This window comes from Taudactylus pleione, unplaced genomic scaffold, assembly GCF_031769625.1.
Source record: "Taudactylus pleione unplaced genomic scaffold, aTauple2 ptg000451l, whole genome shotgun sequence".
NCBI lineage: Eukaryota > Metazoa > Chordata > Amphibia > Anura > Myobatrachidae > Taudactylus > Taudactylus pleione.
This window is the reverse complement of record NW_028284853.1, coordinates 8,456,414-8,472,625: the sequence shown is the minus strand read 5'-3', so window position 1 is coordinate 8,472,625 and position 16,212 is coordinate 8,456,414. Positions and strand designations below refer to the sequence as shown.

The 16,212-nt window shown below is 43.1% G+C and overlaps 1 protein-coding gene across 2 annotated transcripts in view; it reads left to right on the top strand.

Annotated features, from left to right (window-relative positions):
* Positions 1-4,141: 4,141 nt before the first annotated feature.
* The window catches only part of RBBP6 (RB binding protein 6, ubiquitin ligase), a 37,294-nt gene continuing 25,223 nt past the window's right edge, over positions 4,142-16,212 (top strand). For both annotated transcript variants that reach the window (XM_088448216.1, XM_088448215.1), the window contains exons 1-3: positions 4,142-4,837; positions 10,157-10,256; positions 10,760-10,796. In XM_088448216.1, the coding sequence (XP_088304342.1) occupies positions 4,672-4,837; positions 10,157-10,256; positions 10,760-10,796 (303 nt within the window). In that variant the 5' untranslated portion in view covers positions 4,142-4,671. The remainder of the gene's footprint in view (positions 4,838-10,156; positions 10,257-10,759; positions 10,797-16,212) is intronic.

Below are 16,212 nucleotides of genomic sequence, written 5' to 3'. Positions count from 1 at the left end.
TATCCAATTAGCCCTGAAGTTGGCCTGATGCCAGCACTTATCTGAGGTTTTTTTTTCGGGGCATGATATATCCTGAAAAAGAATCCACGATAATTGCCGTTTTTTTCACCTGAAAAAAGGCAAAAACACATAGGTCTGCGAGCACCTATGTGTTTTCGGGAGAACAGGCCTATTATTTCGAACAAAAATAATAGAATAGGGTGAAAAAAACATCGGCGAAAATCGGTAAAAAATACCCATTTTTCGCCAATCGCGGGGATCAATTAGCACCCAAACAATGTTTGGGGCTAATTGGATATCGCTCTTGTTATGAATCTGCAGAAGATTAATCTTCATTTTTTCTAGTTTAACATGTCCCAACTTTTGTTCAGCTACTTCAGATTCTGCAACTTTTATTTTACACTCAAGCTCTCCTTCCCTGGCACTCATTTCACATTGAGATTGTGCAGCTGTTTCTACGTACTTGAAAAACATTTTTCAAGGTTTGTAATCTCTCCTTGCAACTCCTCAATCAAAGCACGTACATGGTAAGGTTCTCTCTCAAAACTTTACTTGTTTCTGCTGATTCATGCAGAATTTCCTCTAGAAATATATTTCTTTCAGCAAGACACTCTGAAGTTGCTCTGGAAGTAGCCAAGTTGGACTGGAACGTCTGTATTTGCTCCTCAAAAAACTTGCTTTAAGACAATCTCCATGTTTTTTGCATCCCTGTCTCTTGTCCACTTAGCGTGAGTCTGCAGTATATAGAGATAGATCCCTTTTTCCCTAAAGTATTCATGGAGCTTCTCAGTTAGGTAATCTCTCTCTAATTCACACTCTGCAAGCTTTGCTTGTGTGTAAACAACAAAAGAGTCTTTTCTTTAAGAGCCTTAATTTCTATCTCTTTTTTTCTTCCTATAGTTTAAATATTTTTAAAGAGGAAAATTCACTCTGTCACATGTCAACAATTTGCTAGCAATAGTTGCCCTTCAGCAATTTTTTTATTTAAATCACTTGTCTGCTCCCAAGAATACAAAAGTCTCATGTAAAACTTTATTCATATGGTCAAATTCTTCCATGTTGACATAGTAATCTTCTGGTAGACCCGGTAACATACACTGACCATTCACACTGTTACTTTTATCCTGTCTTTGCATTTTAGATGTCTCTGTCTCTTGACCATCACTTTGCAACACAGCATCTCGAACCAAGTTGTACCCCATCACATCACAGAGGAAGTAAAAAAAACTTTAATTCCCCTCATCTCCACTCTTAAAAACTCTCACTTTAGAAAATATACTCCGAGAGTGTGACTGAGCAACATGAACCAGTATCCAAATTTCCAAATTCCTTGGAGTTTACGTTTGAACAAGATGGCCATTGTTGTGTAGCAATGAATAGATTGGGATGCAGCAAAAATGTTTTCATACCGGCCAAAAATTCTCAATTATAGCACACAGAATTCTGCAGCGCTTTACTGGGAAATTTTTTCTATTGACATCAGTCCCTGCCCCAGTGGAGCTTAAACTCTATATACCCAGGGGCGTCTTAAGAGAGGAGGGGACCCGTGTGCATTCCCCGTCAAGGGCCCCCTCCTCTCACCCCGGCGGCCAGCAGCCGACTGACGCGGCTGGCCGGCCAACACATCATCAGTAGATTCTGGGCACTAGAGTGTGCCTCTGGTAGACTCTTGTCTACTGCGCATGCGCAGATCGCCGGGGACATGGCGCGACCATTTTCTGGCATTTTGAGCTGCGCTGAGACCCGACACCGGGACCTTGGAGAGGTAAGTTTTATATAATATGGGTGCAGGGTGTGCGGTGCGGGCCCCCCCTGTACCCTACCACATGTATGCACACACATTTACACACTAGCCTACCCTCCATGACCCGTTCCATTGGTTACAAAACACTCTGCTCCTAGACTTCCCGCCGGATGTATGATTGCAGTCACCTGTGTTGAACTAGGTAGTTGATGAGACAGGTGTTTCAGCACAGGTGTCTGCAATCATAAAATCAAAGGGAAGTCCAGGAGAAGAGCATTTTGTACCTAAAGAAATGGGTCATGTTGGAGGGTCTGTACTAGGGTTAATCTTTGTTGGTAGCCAATTAACCTACCTGTATATTTTTGGAGTGTGGGAGGAAACCTACGCAAGCACAGGGAGAATATACAAACTCCTCACAGTTAAGCTGCATACACACACAACGATTTTGTAAATGAACGATTTTAGTAAATGATTTTCGTTCATTTTTTCAAGGGAAAAATTAACGAAAATCGCTTATTAAAATCGATCATTTACTAAATGTAATGAACGATTTTTTTTATCTACTAACGATATTTGCATATTCCCTTAATGAAAATCGTTGAGTTAGTCAGTCTGACTGAACTACAAACGTGAACGCGCATGAACGATAATCGTTCATCGTTTTAACTTAGAGAGTGAACGATTTCTTCAACGATCGAACGATAAACGATATCGTTAACGATAATCGTTCAAAAAATTGTTGTGTGCGTGTATATGCACCTTTAGGGCTGTAGTGGGAATTGAACCCACGACCTCAGTGCTGTGAGACATATATATATATATATATATATATATACACGTGGAAAGGACTGGCACTCCAAATAACGTATAAATAACTGCTGCCGGTGCCCTCACGACAAGGTAATTGTAGAGGAGGAAGGTGCGGCACTCTGGCATATGAAGAAATGGCAACACGCAGTGGTTGTTTTTCAACGTTTTAGTTCTCTTGGAACTTTTTTCTTGAAAAAAGTTCCAAGTGAACTGAAACGTTGAAAAACAACCACTGCGTGTTGCCATTTCTTCATATGCCAGAGTGCCGCACCTTCCTCCTCTATATATATATATATATATATATATATATATATTTTATTTTATTTTTTCAAATATGTCCTGCACTCTCATCACATAAAGGACAGCGTCGGGGTGCTTCCAGTGGCTAAATGGACCACTTAAATAAACAAAGATTTCCACTGAAGGAAGGAGGCACTCTCCTTAGTTACTAAAAAGTCAGTTTTATTGGTGCTTAAACATCATGTTTGGGTGAACAAAACTCCAAACAGCGTTGACAGGAATGCGGTCGGTCGACGTTTTGGTCCTTACTGGAACCTTTATCAAGACCTCAATAATATTGATAAAGATGATATCTGTACACAATGGTAACAATGATCTTCATAGGTACTGAAACCGATGGGTCAAAGGCATCATCAAAGTACAACATGCATAGCAGTCCATGCTGGGCAACCTTATACGGTGGAGTGAACGTCCGGTCACTGCTGACCATCCATGTGAAGAAGCCGCTGCCATCTTGCGGCAGCGGCTCCTTCACATGGTGTAATGGTTAGCGTTACTGCCTCACAGCACTGAGGTCATGGGTTTGATTCCCACTATGGCCCTAACTGTGTGGAGTTTGTATAGTCTCCCTGTGCTTGCGTGGGTTTCTTCCGGGTACTCCGGTTTCCTCCCACACTCCAAAAATATACTGGTAGGATAATTGGCTCCCCACAAAATTGACCATAGTGTGTATGTGTGTGAGCATGTGGTAGGGAATATAGATTGTAAGCTCCACTGGGGCAGGAACTGATGTGAATGGTAAGATATTCTCTGTAAAGCGCTGCGGAATATGTGTGCGCTATATAAATAACTGGTAATAAATAAATTGTTACCATGTGTACAGTTGTTATCATCTTTATCAATATTATTGAGGTCTCGATAAAGATTCCATTAAGGACCGAAACGTCGACCAACCGCATTCCTGTCAACGCTGTTTGGAGTTTTGTTCACCCAAACATGATGTTTAAGTACCAATAAAACTGACTTTTTAGTAACTAAGGAGAGTGCCTCCTTCCTTCAGTGGAAATCTTTGTGTGTGTGTATATATATATATCTATATCTATATATATCTATATATAGACAATTTATTAAAATTAAAAAAAAAATGTATTCCATTTCCTTGTCATGGACGCTGAGCCATGAGAATCCCCCCGCACAAAGCAACAATGCTATATTGCTATTGCTTTTACTCTACACAGCTTAGAGCCCCGTGAGAACAGTCTACGTTTAAAATGGCCGCTGCCGGCGCGCACGTGCGCGCAGCTTCGCGTCGTCACGTGACGCGCCCGCGATTCCCCCCCCCCTCCCGCCCCCTCACCGTGAGGCGCGCACGCTCGAACGTGCGTCGCCCTCGCCGAGCTGCCTGGAAACCCCGTAAACTGGAGGGTTCGATCGAACGCTGAGACACGGTCAGTCGGCCCGCCGCCGCCGTCGTGTGGAGGAGGAGGAGGAGGAGGAGACGGAGAGCGCAGGTGCCGGCCGCGGGTGTCGGGATTGGACTCCGTACCCCAGAGACGCAGCGTGGACCCCACAGCGTTACAGCGCCGAAGGCTCGGGCCCATTGTGTCTGTGTGTCAGGGCCTAGGACCGGATCCGGAGCGGCAAGAGGACAACGCGGACGGAGCAGGGACCTTGTGTGAGGACTGAGTGCGGACTGAGCACGGACTCTGGGACATTGGGACTGTGCGGAGGCCCTGGGGTGTGGGAGGGAGGACACCCCCATGGCCCCTCTCCCGGCTCCCTGAGCCGCTACTACTAGTACTGTGTGTGTGCGGCCTGTGTGTGTGCTGTGTGCGGCCTGTGTGTGCTCCCACCCCCCTCCTAGCGCTGCTGGGAACATGTCGTGTGTGCACTATAAGTTCTCCTCCAAGCTCAACTACGACACCGTGACCTTCGATGGGCTGCACATCTCCCTGGCCGACCTGAAGAAGCAGATCATGGGGCGGGAGAGGCTGAAGGCTGCGGACTGCGACCTGCAGATCACCAACGCGCAGACCCAGGAAGGTAATAGCCGCTCACATACAGCAAGGGGAGGGTGTATGGCGTGTGCTTAGCACTACTGGTCCCAGCCAGGGTGTGATGGTGAGGGTCCTCCACCCTATGGGAGCACTGGGCCTGCAGTGGAACAAAACCCCCCCCATCAGGGGTGGGCAATAAGCGGCCCTCCAGCTGTTGAACTACAAATCCCAGCATGCCTTGAAACAGTCTTAGCATTGCCAAATGGCAAAACTGTCAGGGCATGCTGGGAAGGTTAGTTCTACAACAGCTGGCGGGTGCACTCATTGCCCACCCGTAGCCTGGATGCTGCTGATAGAATAATATAGTATATGGAGCTTCCATGATTCCTATAGGTGGGACTGGTCATTTATACATCGGAGTTTTTAGAATAAACACAGGGATCATAGGGAGTGATGCCTGCAATTTAGTGCACTCCTATGCTGCACTTGCCCCAAAAATACATGTTTCAATACGCACCCCTATGGGGCAAGTTGGTGTGTTTCATTGTGACCGGACATCGCCAGTGGTTCACCTGTAATTGAATTGACCCCTTAAGCGGGGCATACACCGTGCGATATGCACCACGTATGACGGCCGATCCGATGCCCGACATGTCGGACGGTCCCCACACACAGAGCGAAGTGGTGGCCGACCGCCCGATATGCCGGCACACCCCTCCCTCACCCGCATAGCGCAACATGGGGTCGTACATCGCATCTCCTGATAGAGTGAATTTTCCGTAAGATCTGGGGATGCGATGTATGACCCCACGGGAGTGCGCATGGGAAGATGATATGCCCATACACTGTACGATATAGCAGCTATATCGTGCCAATCCATCTGATCGGCTGCTATATCGCACCGTGAATGGCCGGCTTTAATGTTTGAGTCATGCATTTTCTGATCTCTTGTCTTTGGAGTCCAATTCATTTGTATCTGAAATTCACCTGTAATTCGGGCATAATGACTGCTGTTATTTGTTAGTTTCGTATAACCACTGTTCACTGTGGGTTTTTTTTTGTTGGTTAGGATTTTATTTAATTTGTCATTGTGTGTTTACTGTTAAATTGTCCGCAACGTATGCACTTCCCTATTAGGATCTATGCGGAAAAGCTGGCTTGTTTATTGATGTGATTTGTCACTAATTGGGTGTGATTCATAAAGTTTTAAGATTGCATAAACACGGATGAATCACCGGTGTAAATTAGACTACTGTGTGTGTACCAGGGTAGATTGAAGATTATGGAACATGTGTTGCCAGGATGTACACACATTTGACCCATTATGTTGACCAATGAGTTTTGAATTGATTGGCAGTCATGAACTGCATAAACAATGTTAGACACATCCAATTCAGGCCCATATTTCCTGATGGCAGCGTGTTACGAATAGGCCATTGTGGGGTCATCATCTGGAGATCGCGGTATTCCGCACTATCGATTTAAGTGCCCACTGCATTTGCTGTTCTATCTTTTGTGGAGAGTAGCTGATTTTACATTTGTGCGTATAGGTCAATTGGAAGCCAGTACAATAAATATTGAGCTCATTTTCCATTTAAATATTGCCGCAGCATGTTCTAAACTAGGGGTGTGCAATAAGTGGCCCCCTAGCTGTTGTAGAACTACACATTCCAGCATGCCTTGCCACCGTATTGCTATTTTAGAACTACACATCCCAGGATGCCCTACCACTGTTTTGCTATTTGGCCATGCTAAAACTGTTGCAAGGCATGCTTGGATTTGTAGTTCAGCAGCTGGAAGGCCACTTATTGCCCACCCCTGCTCTAAACATTTTTTTTAAATGCGTGAACCTGCTGTAAACATTCAGACCTTTGTGCTGTATCTGTAGAGCTTTCATAGGTCATGAGTAGGCATATGGCTAAATTGTATAAAACCTTTGGTATGGTGAAATGTATCTGTAAATTGAACTGACACTGATGTGCTAGTGACGGTCACCAGGCATGGGCACACATTTTCCAAAACAGTGATAATCATGGGGGGGGAATTCTATTGAATGCGATATTGCATAGCGCCAGGAATGAGGCCCCGGAGCTGTTCACATTGGCTGCTCTTTAAACCCGTGACTAGAGGTTTTCTGCTCGCATCCTCCTGAGGTAAGGACATCGTGCCCAGCACTTAATTTGGAAAATGCCATTTACCGTAACTAAACCCCTGGCATTAGTCGTGGTAAACTGCATCTCCCAACTTAAATGCTGGGCGCGAGTTGAATAGCTCTGGACACTCATTCCTGGCGCTATTCAACATCTCATTCAAAGGAATTTCCCCTGTTAATTGTACTATGTGGAGATATTAAATTTGGACATGAGGGTAGTTCTGTTATAGAATTTTAGCTGGCGTCCCTTAAATTGCAGTTAAACCCCATCATTATATCTGCCAGGCGCACCTGGAGCAATGGCATCCTGCACATTTGCCTGTATACCTAGGGTCAGTTCTGTGTGCTGGCATGCATGGTTCAAGCCATGACACTTGTCTACACACAGAATGGGAGTACATCGTAAGCTGGGTTCACACTTAGACCAGGCGATGTAACTAAATATCACAATGCCGTACACGCTGCACCATCTGCTGTAAACAGTGCAGTATATTGTAACGGGTTTAATGTAGCTATACCGCATCTAGATATAGATGAATTGGGTGAATTGCAGGTGATACATCGTATAATGTGTACCTAGCTATAGTATAAGCTCCCTTCAACAATCAGAATTGCACGTAATAGATTGTAACATTACCCCACACCATACCATTAACACTTTATTATACAGATTTACTGACAAATTGTGGTTATAACATATGCTACAATGTAACATTATTGTAAAAGGGTTTCAATTTATGCAAACCCAATTTAGATCATATGTGATAAAATTGTATTGTGCCCTCCACTTGTTGCAATCTGTAATGTAAAGGCTCCCAAATTCTGCCGTTATAGTCCAGGTTTTAAGGATATCCATGCTTGAGCTCTGGTGACATCTTTAGTTAGTACCTTAGTCAATTTTATTTAACCATCTGGACTCTAGCATGGACATCCTTAAAACCTGGACTGTAATGGTGGAATTTGGGAACCTGCTGTTAAGTGTTTACTTTTTTGCTGTCTTTAAGTTAAAACTTAACAGGTGTATAATGAATCACTTATGCAGATTTGCGAGATTGTGCATGTATATTTTTATTAGTGGATTCACAGTTGGCTATTGCTATTAGGTGGTGTTTAAGGTTTTCCTTTCAAAGAATAGTTTTGTGATGCATTTTATCAGGACATGGTTACACAAAATGAAAACATGGGAAGAGGGGAATTCAGTTAGCCACAGGGTTTACCCCGCAGCTAATTACTCGCGCTGGGAGACTCAGTGAGCCGGGTTTTCCTCGCACGTTAAACTAGAGGTGAACTTTCCTCACAGCTTCAGGAATTGCGAGGACAAGGCACCTTTTTGAGGGTACCTGTGTGGGGGAAACACATTGATTCTGCAGTTTATGTGGAATCAGTGGCTTACTGCACAGGGAAAATGCTATTTAACTGAGTAGCATTAACATGAGGCTCATTGGATCCCCCCATATTATACCAGTTTCTGATTTAAGCTCTAGCAGATATAATGGCATCCTCTTGTCATTAGGGTGCAAACATTTTGGTGTACCAGTGGCTGTAAATTGGTTGTGCTACCCTAATGTTTAGTACAAGGCTGGTCTATGCATGAAGTTTAAATCTAGATGGCTAGCAAATAATTAGTCTGTTTTATTTCATTGTAACAAGTTATTTTCAGTATCTTATTAAAAAAAATCACTTCAAACATGCTGTTCTTAAATATTGAGTTCCAGACTGGTGTTTGGCCACGCTAATCAGGACTGTAGACTTGTTTTACCGTTTTATGCAGCTAAACCCAGTCTTTTGGGCGCCCCAAAACAATTTAACAATGCCCCCCTCCAAATTCCAATCGCTGTAAAACGGGAGGTCAGGCGCGATAAACAATTGAATTGTAATCTTTATTACCTGCCTGGTTTTTCCCATGGCATTGTTGCTTCAACTTTCTCTCTCAAAAAGGAAACTTAATAAACATGCATGTAACTTTCAGTTTAACTATTAACATAGTAGTTTGTTTTGTTTGGATCTTTTGTGGTCCCATTTACCACCCAGTATTTGCAGTGCGGAAGGCAGATCTTATGGAGATTTAAACTCTAGCAGGCTAAATACATGCATATGTGTGAATAAATGATTGTTTCCTTGGCTGGCTGATGTATTGATAATATAGAAAAAGAGAATGTGCTTCTCATGCACTTGAAACCTGTGTAATTACTGCAGCTATCCGTCGTGTTCCTCAAGGGAGGAGTGATACCTGCTAATTTTTATGTTTTTTGTTTTTTCCCCAAGTGCACTTAATTGCTATATTGCCTTTGTCACCATCTGTTACAAATGTTTTCATAGTAATCTCTATTTCCGAAACACAATAGCAGTACTATTTTCTCAGGTCCTTAATATAGGAGAGAAAACCGTGAAGTAGGCCATACTGTTTTTGCACAGTTGTAGTCACAGTCTCGTTTGGAAAAGTGTTCGATTTTTTAGTACTTTGCTATCTGTAACAGTTTAGTTTTGGGTGGAGTTTGATATAGGAACACATTTATATTCCCTGCTCTTCGCCTCATTCACTGAAGACCCCAATGGCTTTAACTGTCTCATACCGAGCTCTGTTTTTAAATTGGATATTGTGGAGGAAGTGGCCACTTCACTTTGGGAGAGGGACAAGTTGTCACTGACTCCAGTAGATGGACCAAACTCAATGGGGATGAGTTAATTTCAGTGCGAAGGACGCAATGTGCGTTTCGGAACTGCACCTCACTCCAACCGGCTTAACAAGTTTTCCCTTGCAACCCATAGGTACGTGGGAAAACTTGCTATGTCAACCCGATCATATAGGGCAAATGTGCGCAGCCTGACATCACAGCAATGCCCAGGGGCACGTTGTGTTGCATTGAACCCCCCCCCCCCCCTAATATGTGCATCCCCCCCCCTCCATTTCTTTTCAGTTGGTGATTCAGTATTACAACTCTCCATATTTATCCTACCAGTTGCAAATGTCAAGACCTATTATAGTTATGACATTTAAATGTATTTGTGTGGAGGCTGTAATTGGTGTTCTGAAGAGTGAAGGTAGTATAAAGAAGGAAGTACTGTATATAGAAATGATCTACATATGTTTTCAAAGATTGTGTAAGCTATAATATGGACCCTTGTTACCTTGTTCATATCTGTAAGATTTGCATGTAATATCTGTATTGGGAAGTCCTAATCTGCTGCTTTTTTTCTATCTGCCCACTGTAGAGTACACAGACGATACGGCCCTTATTCCCAAGAACTCATCTGTCATTGTCCGGAGAATTCCCATTGGAGGAGTCAGAACCGCAACCAAAACATATGTCATGTAAGTTCTTGTGTAATACATTAGAGCCACACAGGCCTTTCAGTATCGCAATCTGTTATGTTTCTAGTAGTAGGCCAAAATCTGTTTTCTGAGAGTGATATAACATTTTTCCATTCCATCGGTTTGCATAAACCTACTTACGGCCTTTTAGCTAGCAGAGATTTTGTAGGACCCTAAATCTGCCTTCTGACTACAATAGCCATAAGTGGATTGCAGTGAAAATGTATCAATATCGCATAAGTACAGTGATGTCTGAGGTTAATTTTTTTGCACTTGAAACACTGCGTCAGTGGTGGGCACCCTATTGTAACTAAATGTCCCATCGTGTCCTGCTAGTCTCTCTCGTAATTCCACAATTGCTAGAGACACAGGTTGCCCACTGCTGAACTGCACACTATGCTAGTGGCTTACTCAGAAGTACTCTGTTGTTGTCTGGTTATTCTGTCTCCAGAAATACTAATTGATTTATTTATTTTTCTTGGTTTTCCTTATTTATATTCTAGAAGTCGTGCCGAGCCAGTGAGTGGACCATCAAAAGCAGTATGTAAACCCACAATCACCCTTTTCCTTATACCTCTTAACTCCAGCCTTTACACCACAGGCACAAAACCTGCCCTCTTTGTGGTTCTGTTAAACCTGTGAATTGTAAATACCATGTATTTTTGCACACTGCTCCTAATTTGCACTTTGTGTGAAAGTGCGTGTTCACTCTTATACTGTATTTTTCTATTGAATGGTAAATGATTTCCTGTTATACAGGACTTTGTACCGTCTGTATGATCGGTCACATGTGAACATGCTGTCATGTTCTGTGTTTCACTACGAGAGCTGTTTGTATAGGTCTTATTGTATTGTATACTGCAATAAAGTATTACATGTGTTTCACAGTTTTCGCAACGTAAAACAAAGTCAATTTTTGCTCTTCATGGGAAAGGAATGTTTATAATTACACCTGGCTTTGTGTTTTCGTATCTGTACTGTGTATTTAAAGGTGTGCATTTAATCTCGACTTGCCTTTCTCTATATGAAATGTTTTCTTGCAGTATGTTTTATATAACTGTTTTGCTACACTAAGCCAATCAAGTTTACAGTTGAACTGTTTTACATACACCTCACTGTTAAGGTACTGTGTTGTGGTAAGCCATGCAGTCCAGTCCCATCTTTACAACAGGAAGTCTTTCAAAATCCACAAGCTGCTACATTACAATTCTATACATTTCAGAATTGACACAAAAATAAATAAAAATATTTTTTTCATTGATTTGCATTGTGAGGGTTAATGCTGAGCTCGTCTAAAGTGATGCTGATTTTAAGGCCAAGTCCAGATATATTTTTACAGTTCATGTTAATTAGCAGCAATGTGTGGCAGCAATTTGCAGATGCGCACATCACCACTAGTTGGCATACCCCAATATCGCAGATTTTGCTGTGGTCCACTGCGGGGTTTAAAGCATAATCTCCAATGTATGTTGCCATTAGGTCCTGGAGAAAAGGTCACCTCTCCGGCACTTCGTGGCCGCTGTAGCTAATTGAATTTACCCTCTTGGGCGATTCAATTGTTGCGGTAATTAATGGGCTCCCGATGTTGCAATTCGATTGTTTGTGGGCACCTATTATTTATTGCGTTTGTCAACCAAAATTAGACTGGGTCTAAAGTCCTGGTTAGGGTGCCCAAACCAGACTTTTCCTCCATTTCTGGTCGCCTCCTCAGAAGGGGGTGGCTGGAAATACTGGTGCTTTTCCTGCCCAATTGGAGCAACAATTGAATTGCTCCGTTGGGTGACCGCCACTGACAGCCGTAGGTGCTAACCATTGCTTTGCCCACTTAAACTGCAACAAGACCCCAAATATTATTATTATTATTATTATTAGCATTAATTTATATGGCGCCACAAGTGTTCCGCAGCGCCTTACAAAGTACAAAAACAAATTGTATACAAGTGACTTACAGAACAATACAATACAGGACATGGATAATATATATTGCTAATTTAGTGACCATATCACCCAGATAAGCAACAGAGCATAAGCAACCAAGTGTTAGGTGCCCTAGTGGTGAGTAAGAAGTAAATGACACTATAGTAAGGAGAAGCACAAGAGGGTAGATGGCCCTGCTCGTGAGAGCTTACATTCTAAAAAGGTGGGGGAAGACAAAACTGGGTTGACACAGATGGGGTAGATGGGGACGATATAGAAAAATTACTTGGGTTAAGCACATTTATAAGATTTCTGTGTATTCCATGTTGGAGCTCCTGCACCATATGCAGGCAAATTAACTATATCTATAGTCCCGGAGTTTGCGTTCGGAACGGTCATATAGTTCGTACACAGGTAAAATTGTGCAGAGAACCCAGTAGGTTATTTAGGGCATATTTATCCCCAAGATGTGATAAAAAAAAAATCGCCAACTCCAGAGATCTAGTTTGGAATGAATAGAACTTATGAGGGCAATTCAGTTACTGACTATGTGCTGCCGAGCGGCTGTGCACATATCAACCAGTTTACGGAACTGCCAACATCCCAAGTTTTCCTGCCGAACTCCTTGGGGTGCGAGGTAAAACTTGCGATGTGGCTGGACGCAATATGCTGTTTTGAAACTGCAGATCACAGGCATTGAATTGAATCGTCCCCTATATTTCTATTTGGCAAGCGACGGTGGTTAATGCGCGGTAAGACATGGATTCGGAGCGAAGTGCCCAGTGCTATGCAGTTACTGTGCGTAGTAAGCCCCAGGAGTGGCCTTAATGCAGATTTCTGTTTGCAGGCTCCTGAGGTGTGCCAGAAATCTGCGTTAAGTGCACCCTTGTTTGTTTACCAGGGGCATTAATTGACACAAGCTTAAACCAGCTGCTAAAAGGCCACGGTAAGTGCTGTGGCTAATTGAATATGCCCACCCAGTGTTCTGAGCACTCGTGCTCCTTTGCTGAGACACTTTGAAGTTCCCTATCACACTGGAGTGCTTTCACTCAGAGGGCCTGATTCAGACCCGGTCGCCAGCGCTGAGCACTCGCAACCGGGTCGCTGGTGGCCCACCGTGCATGCGTACGACTGAGCCGGCTCCGTCGTGCGCATGCACGAGACCCGGCTAGCGACGGGCAATCCGTCGCTCCGGGTCTCGCACCAAAGGGGGCGAGCGGTCGATGTTGAGTGACAGCTCGCCCCCTTTGGTGGGCGGGCCAGGGGGGGTGGCTGCCCAAAAGGAGGCGTTCCTGAGGGAACGCTTGCAGTTTGGGGGCGGCCCCACTGACATCACGAGTGATGTCAGTGGAGAGCTTCCGGCTCTGTTAGAGCCGAAAGCTCTCTGGGGCTTGCGATGAACGAGACCCTTCCACAAGGGTCTCGTCGCAAGCCCAATGGTCTTGACCATCATCCTGGCTGCTCGCAATAGCTGTGGGTGGTCACGCACAGCTATGCGAGCGGCCAAGAGGCCACTCCAAAAAAAAAAAAAAAAAGCCCGGCCCTGATTCAGAGCGAGCGGCTCTGAATCAGGCCCAGAGCTCACTGTGAGCTACGACGTTTCTAGCCTGTTGTTCAAAGGCATCCTTCTAATTGCCTACAGTGTGATGGCAATGAGCTCTTCATAAGGGTATAGTATATTCAGGTAAATACCTTTCTTCCTGCGCTTTATTCACTCAGTACAAAAACTGTTTTATTTTACGTACACTGACAAGTGCCGAATAACTTGATTGTCTGCAGAATGATCCATTCATGTTGCTCCTTTCCCTTTTTAAGATGTTTTACATTTATTAAAATAAAAGAAAACAAACCCCACCTAACAACAAGTTATGTAAATGTTCTGCTGCACTTAAACCAAGCTCTGATTTTAAAACCATAAATAGGTTTGCCTGTAACGATTAGGCAGTTATTACAGTCTACAGAATTATTCAATTCTTCAGTCTGGACAAAGTGCCTTTGCAGATCTATTCTGTATATTAAAGCAGACTTTTGTATTGTTCGTAAGCCCCTGGCCCTCTGCTATTGCTCAGCCATTTGCTAAATATATTTAGGGAGAATTTTGGTACCCTAACGTTGCACATTTTCCTGCGCATCGGTAATGGTTTGCGAGGGAAAACCTGCGCTCTTTGTGACTGAGTTGTTGGAGAAATTGCCAGAACCACCAGCACCTTGCAGCCAGCACTGCCTGATGAATTGTCCCCTTATTCTGCGTCTAGGGCAGGATCATTTAGGTCTATTTGTAGCAATAACTTTTGCCACAGAAGCATTGATAAATATATGGACTTGATCACAGTTTAGTCCAAATAATGAGAGGCCAGTATTCTGCTACAGTCAGTAGAGATAACAGGGATACATTAATGCTATTGGTGGCTGCTGGTCTCTTCCCTGCACACTGCAGTGATTGCACCATGGTTACACATTCTCTGACGTGACACTGACTCACTCACACCTTTACTCAATACTTCATTCCTGGACGTCATGTTAGGCACAGTGCATTTCCTGTATGTGGACTCTCTATTGGCCTGTAGTTTTATATGCAGTTTTTGCAGCACAAAAGATAACCACGCTAGTATCTCCTCAATTGAGAATAATTTGCAAATTGAAATTATTTGTACTCTTCTCTACTGTGAGCTCCATGGACATGACCGTCTCGTACACCCTTCTTTTCCCATTCACAGTAATATGGACGGCAGCCAGCATACTGTTCCTGCTTGTTGCTGAAAAGCCATAGCAGAATCATGAATGTATTGCAGATTTTCCAATTATTATAGAAAGTATGCAGCAAAGCTTGTATAGCCATGCGTCTGCCCCCCCCCCCCCCTCTTTACTTGGAAGTGTATTTCATGCTGCATATGACATCTAAACCAAGCCTGAGTAAGAACTTCCATTGCAATTTACTGAGCAGACCCAAAACTTAACCAGGGACCATCAGAATCCTTTTTTTTTTTTTTTTAAACCTAAAATTCCCTCCAGAGTCGCAGGGGGTTAGGACCTCAGCAGCTGAGAAGAACGCTCACAGCTGTAAGTCTGATTGAATCCTCAGTGCTGCTGGACATCCTCTCTGCAGACTGTAGATGAGGAGAAACCATCTGCTTAGTTGAGTGACTTCTCCCGAACTGTAGGGTCCCTCACAGAGGAATGCTGCACTTAAGATAATTGGGGGCATGTTACATAAATACTAGAACTGTAACCCTTATGCACTGCACTGCATTCCATCTTCTGTCAAAAGTTCTATCATTCCCTAACGCAGCCTACTGAACATTCACAATAATTGACCTTTGCGTATTTGTGATAATCATTTCCTCTTAATGTTTTTTTTTTTTTTTATTATTATTATTATTCTTCCTGCTCGTACATTTCACGAACATTTAATTTCATGGCCAAAACAATACAAATTGTGTTGCTGATGTGATGTAATAAGCAAATCATTTGCTGTATCTATTGTCCAAAAATCAAGTTTAAATTAACCTGTTGACCTGAGTGGCTATTGTATTTGCACTGCTTTGCAAGTATTTGAACCTTCCTATACAGTTCTGTTCCCTACAATAACTTGCATTTTTATTTGTTAGCATGTGTATAAAATGAGTCACATGATTTTTTTTTTAAATAAAATTACAATTTGTTTTAGCCGTTTGTGTTCCTTGAAATGTGTATTGCATTTGAGTGTAATTGCTAAATTGAATCTGCTATTCTGTTTATTAATTTGTGTTCTTACACTGCTTTATGAGCTAGAATCTGTGCTATTCGTATTCAAATTTGACCCATAGATCCAAACTTAATTTAGCAATGCAGCCATTAGACAGCTAGAATAGTTGTTACAAGATGATCTAGAGCATGAACCACCCCTGCATTTATCAGCGGACACAGTATTCTAAGGAAGGTTTCTTATGTGTTAAGGATAGCAACTGTTTGAGACAGTATATTAACCTGTTGTCGTATTGTAATGCAGAAAATGCTGCCTCTCAGTAACTTATCCCAATACTAGGGGAGACTGCTTCGA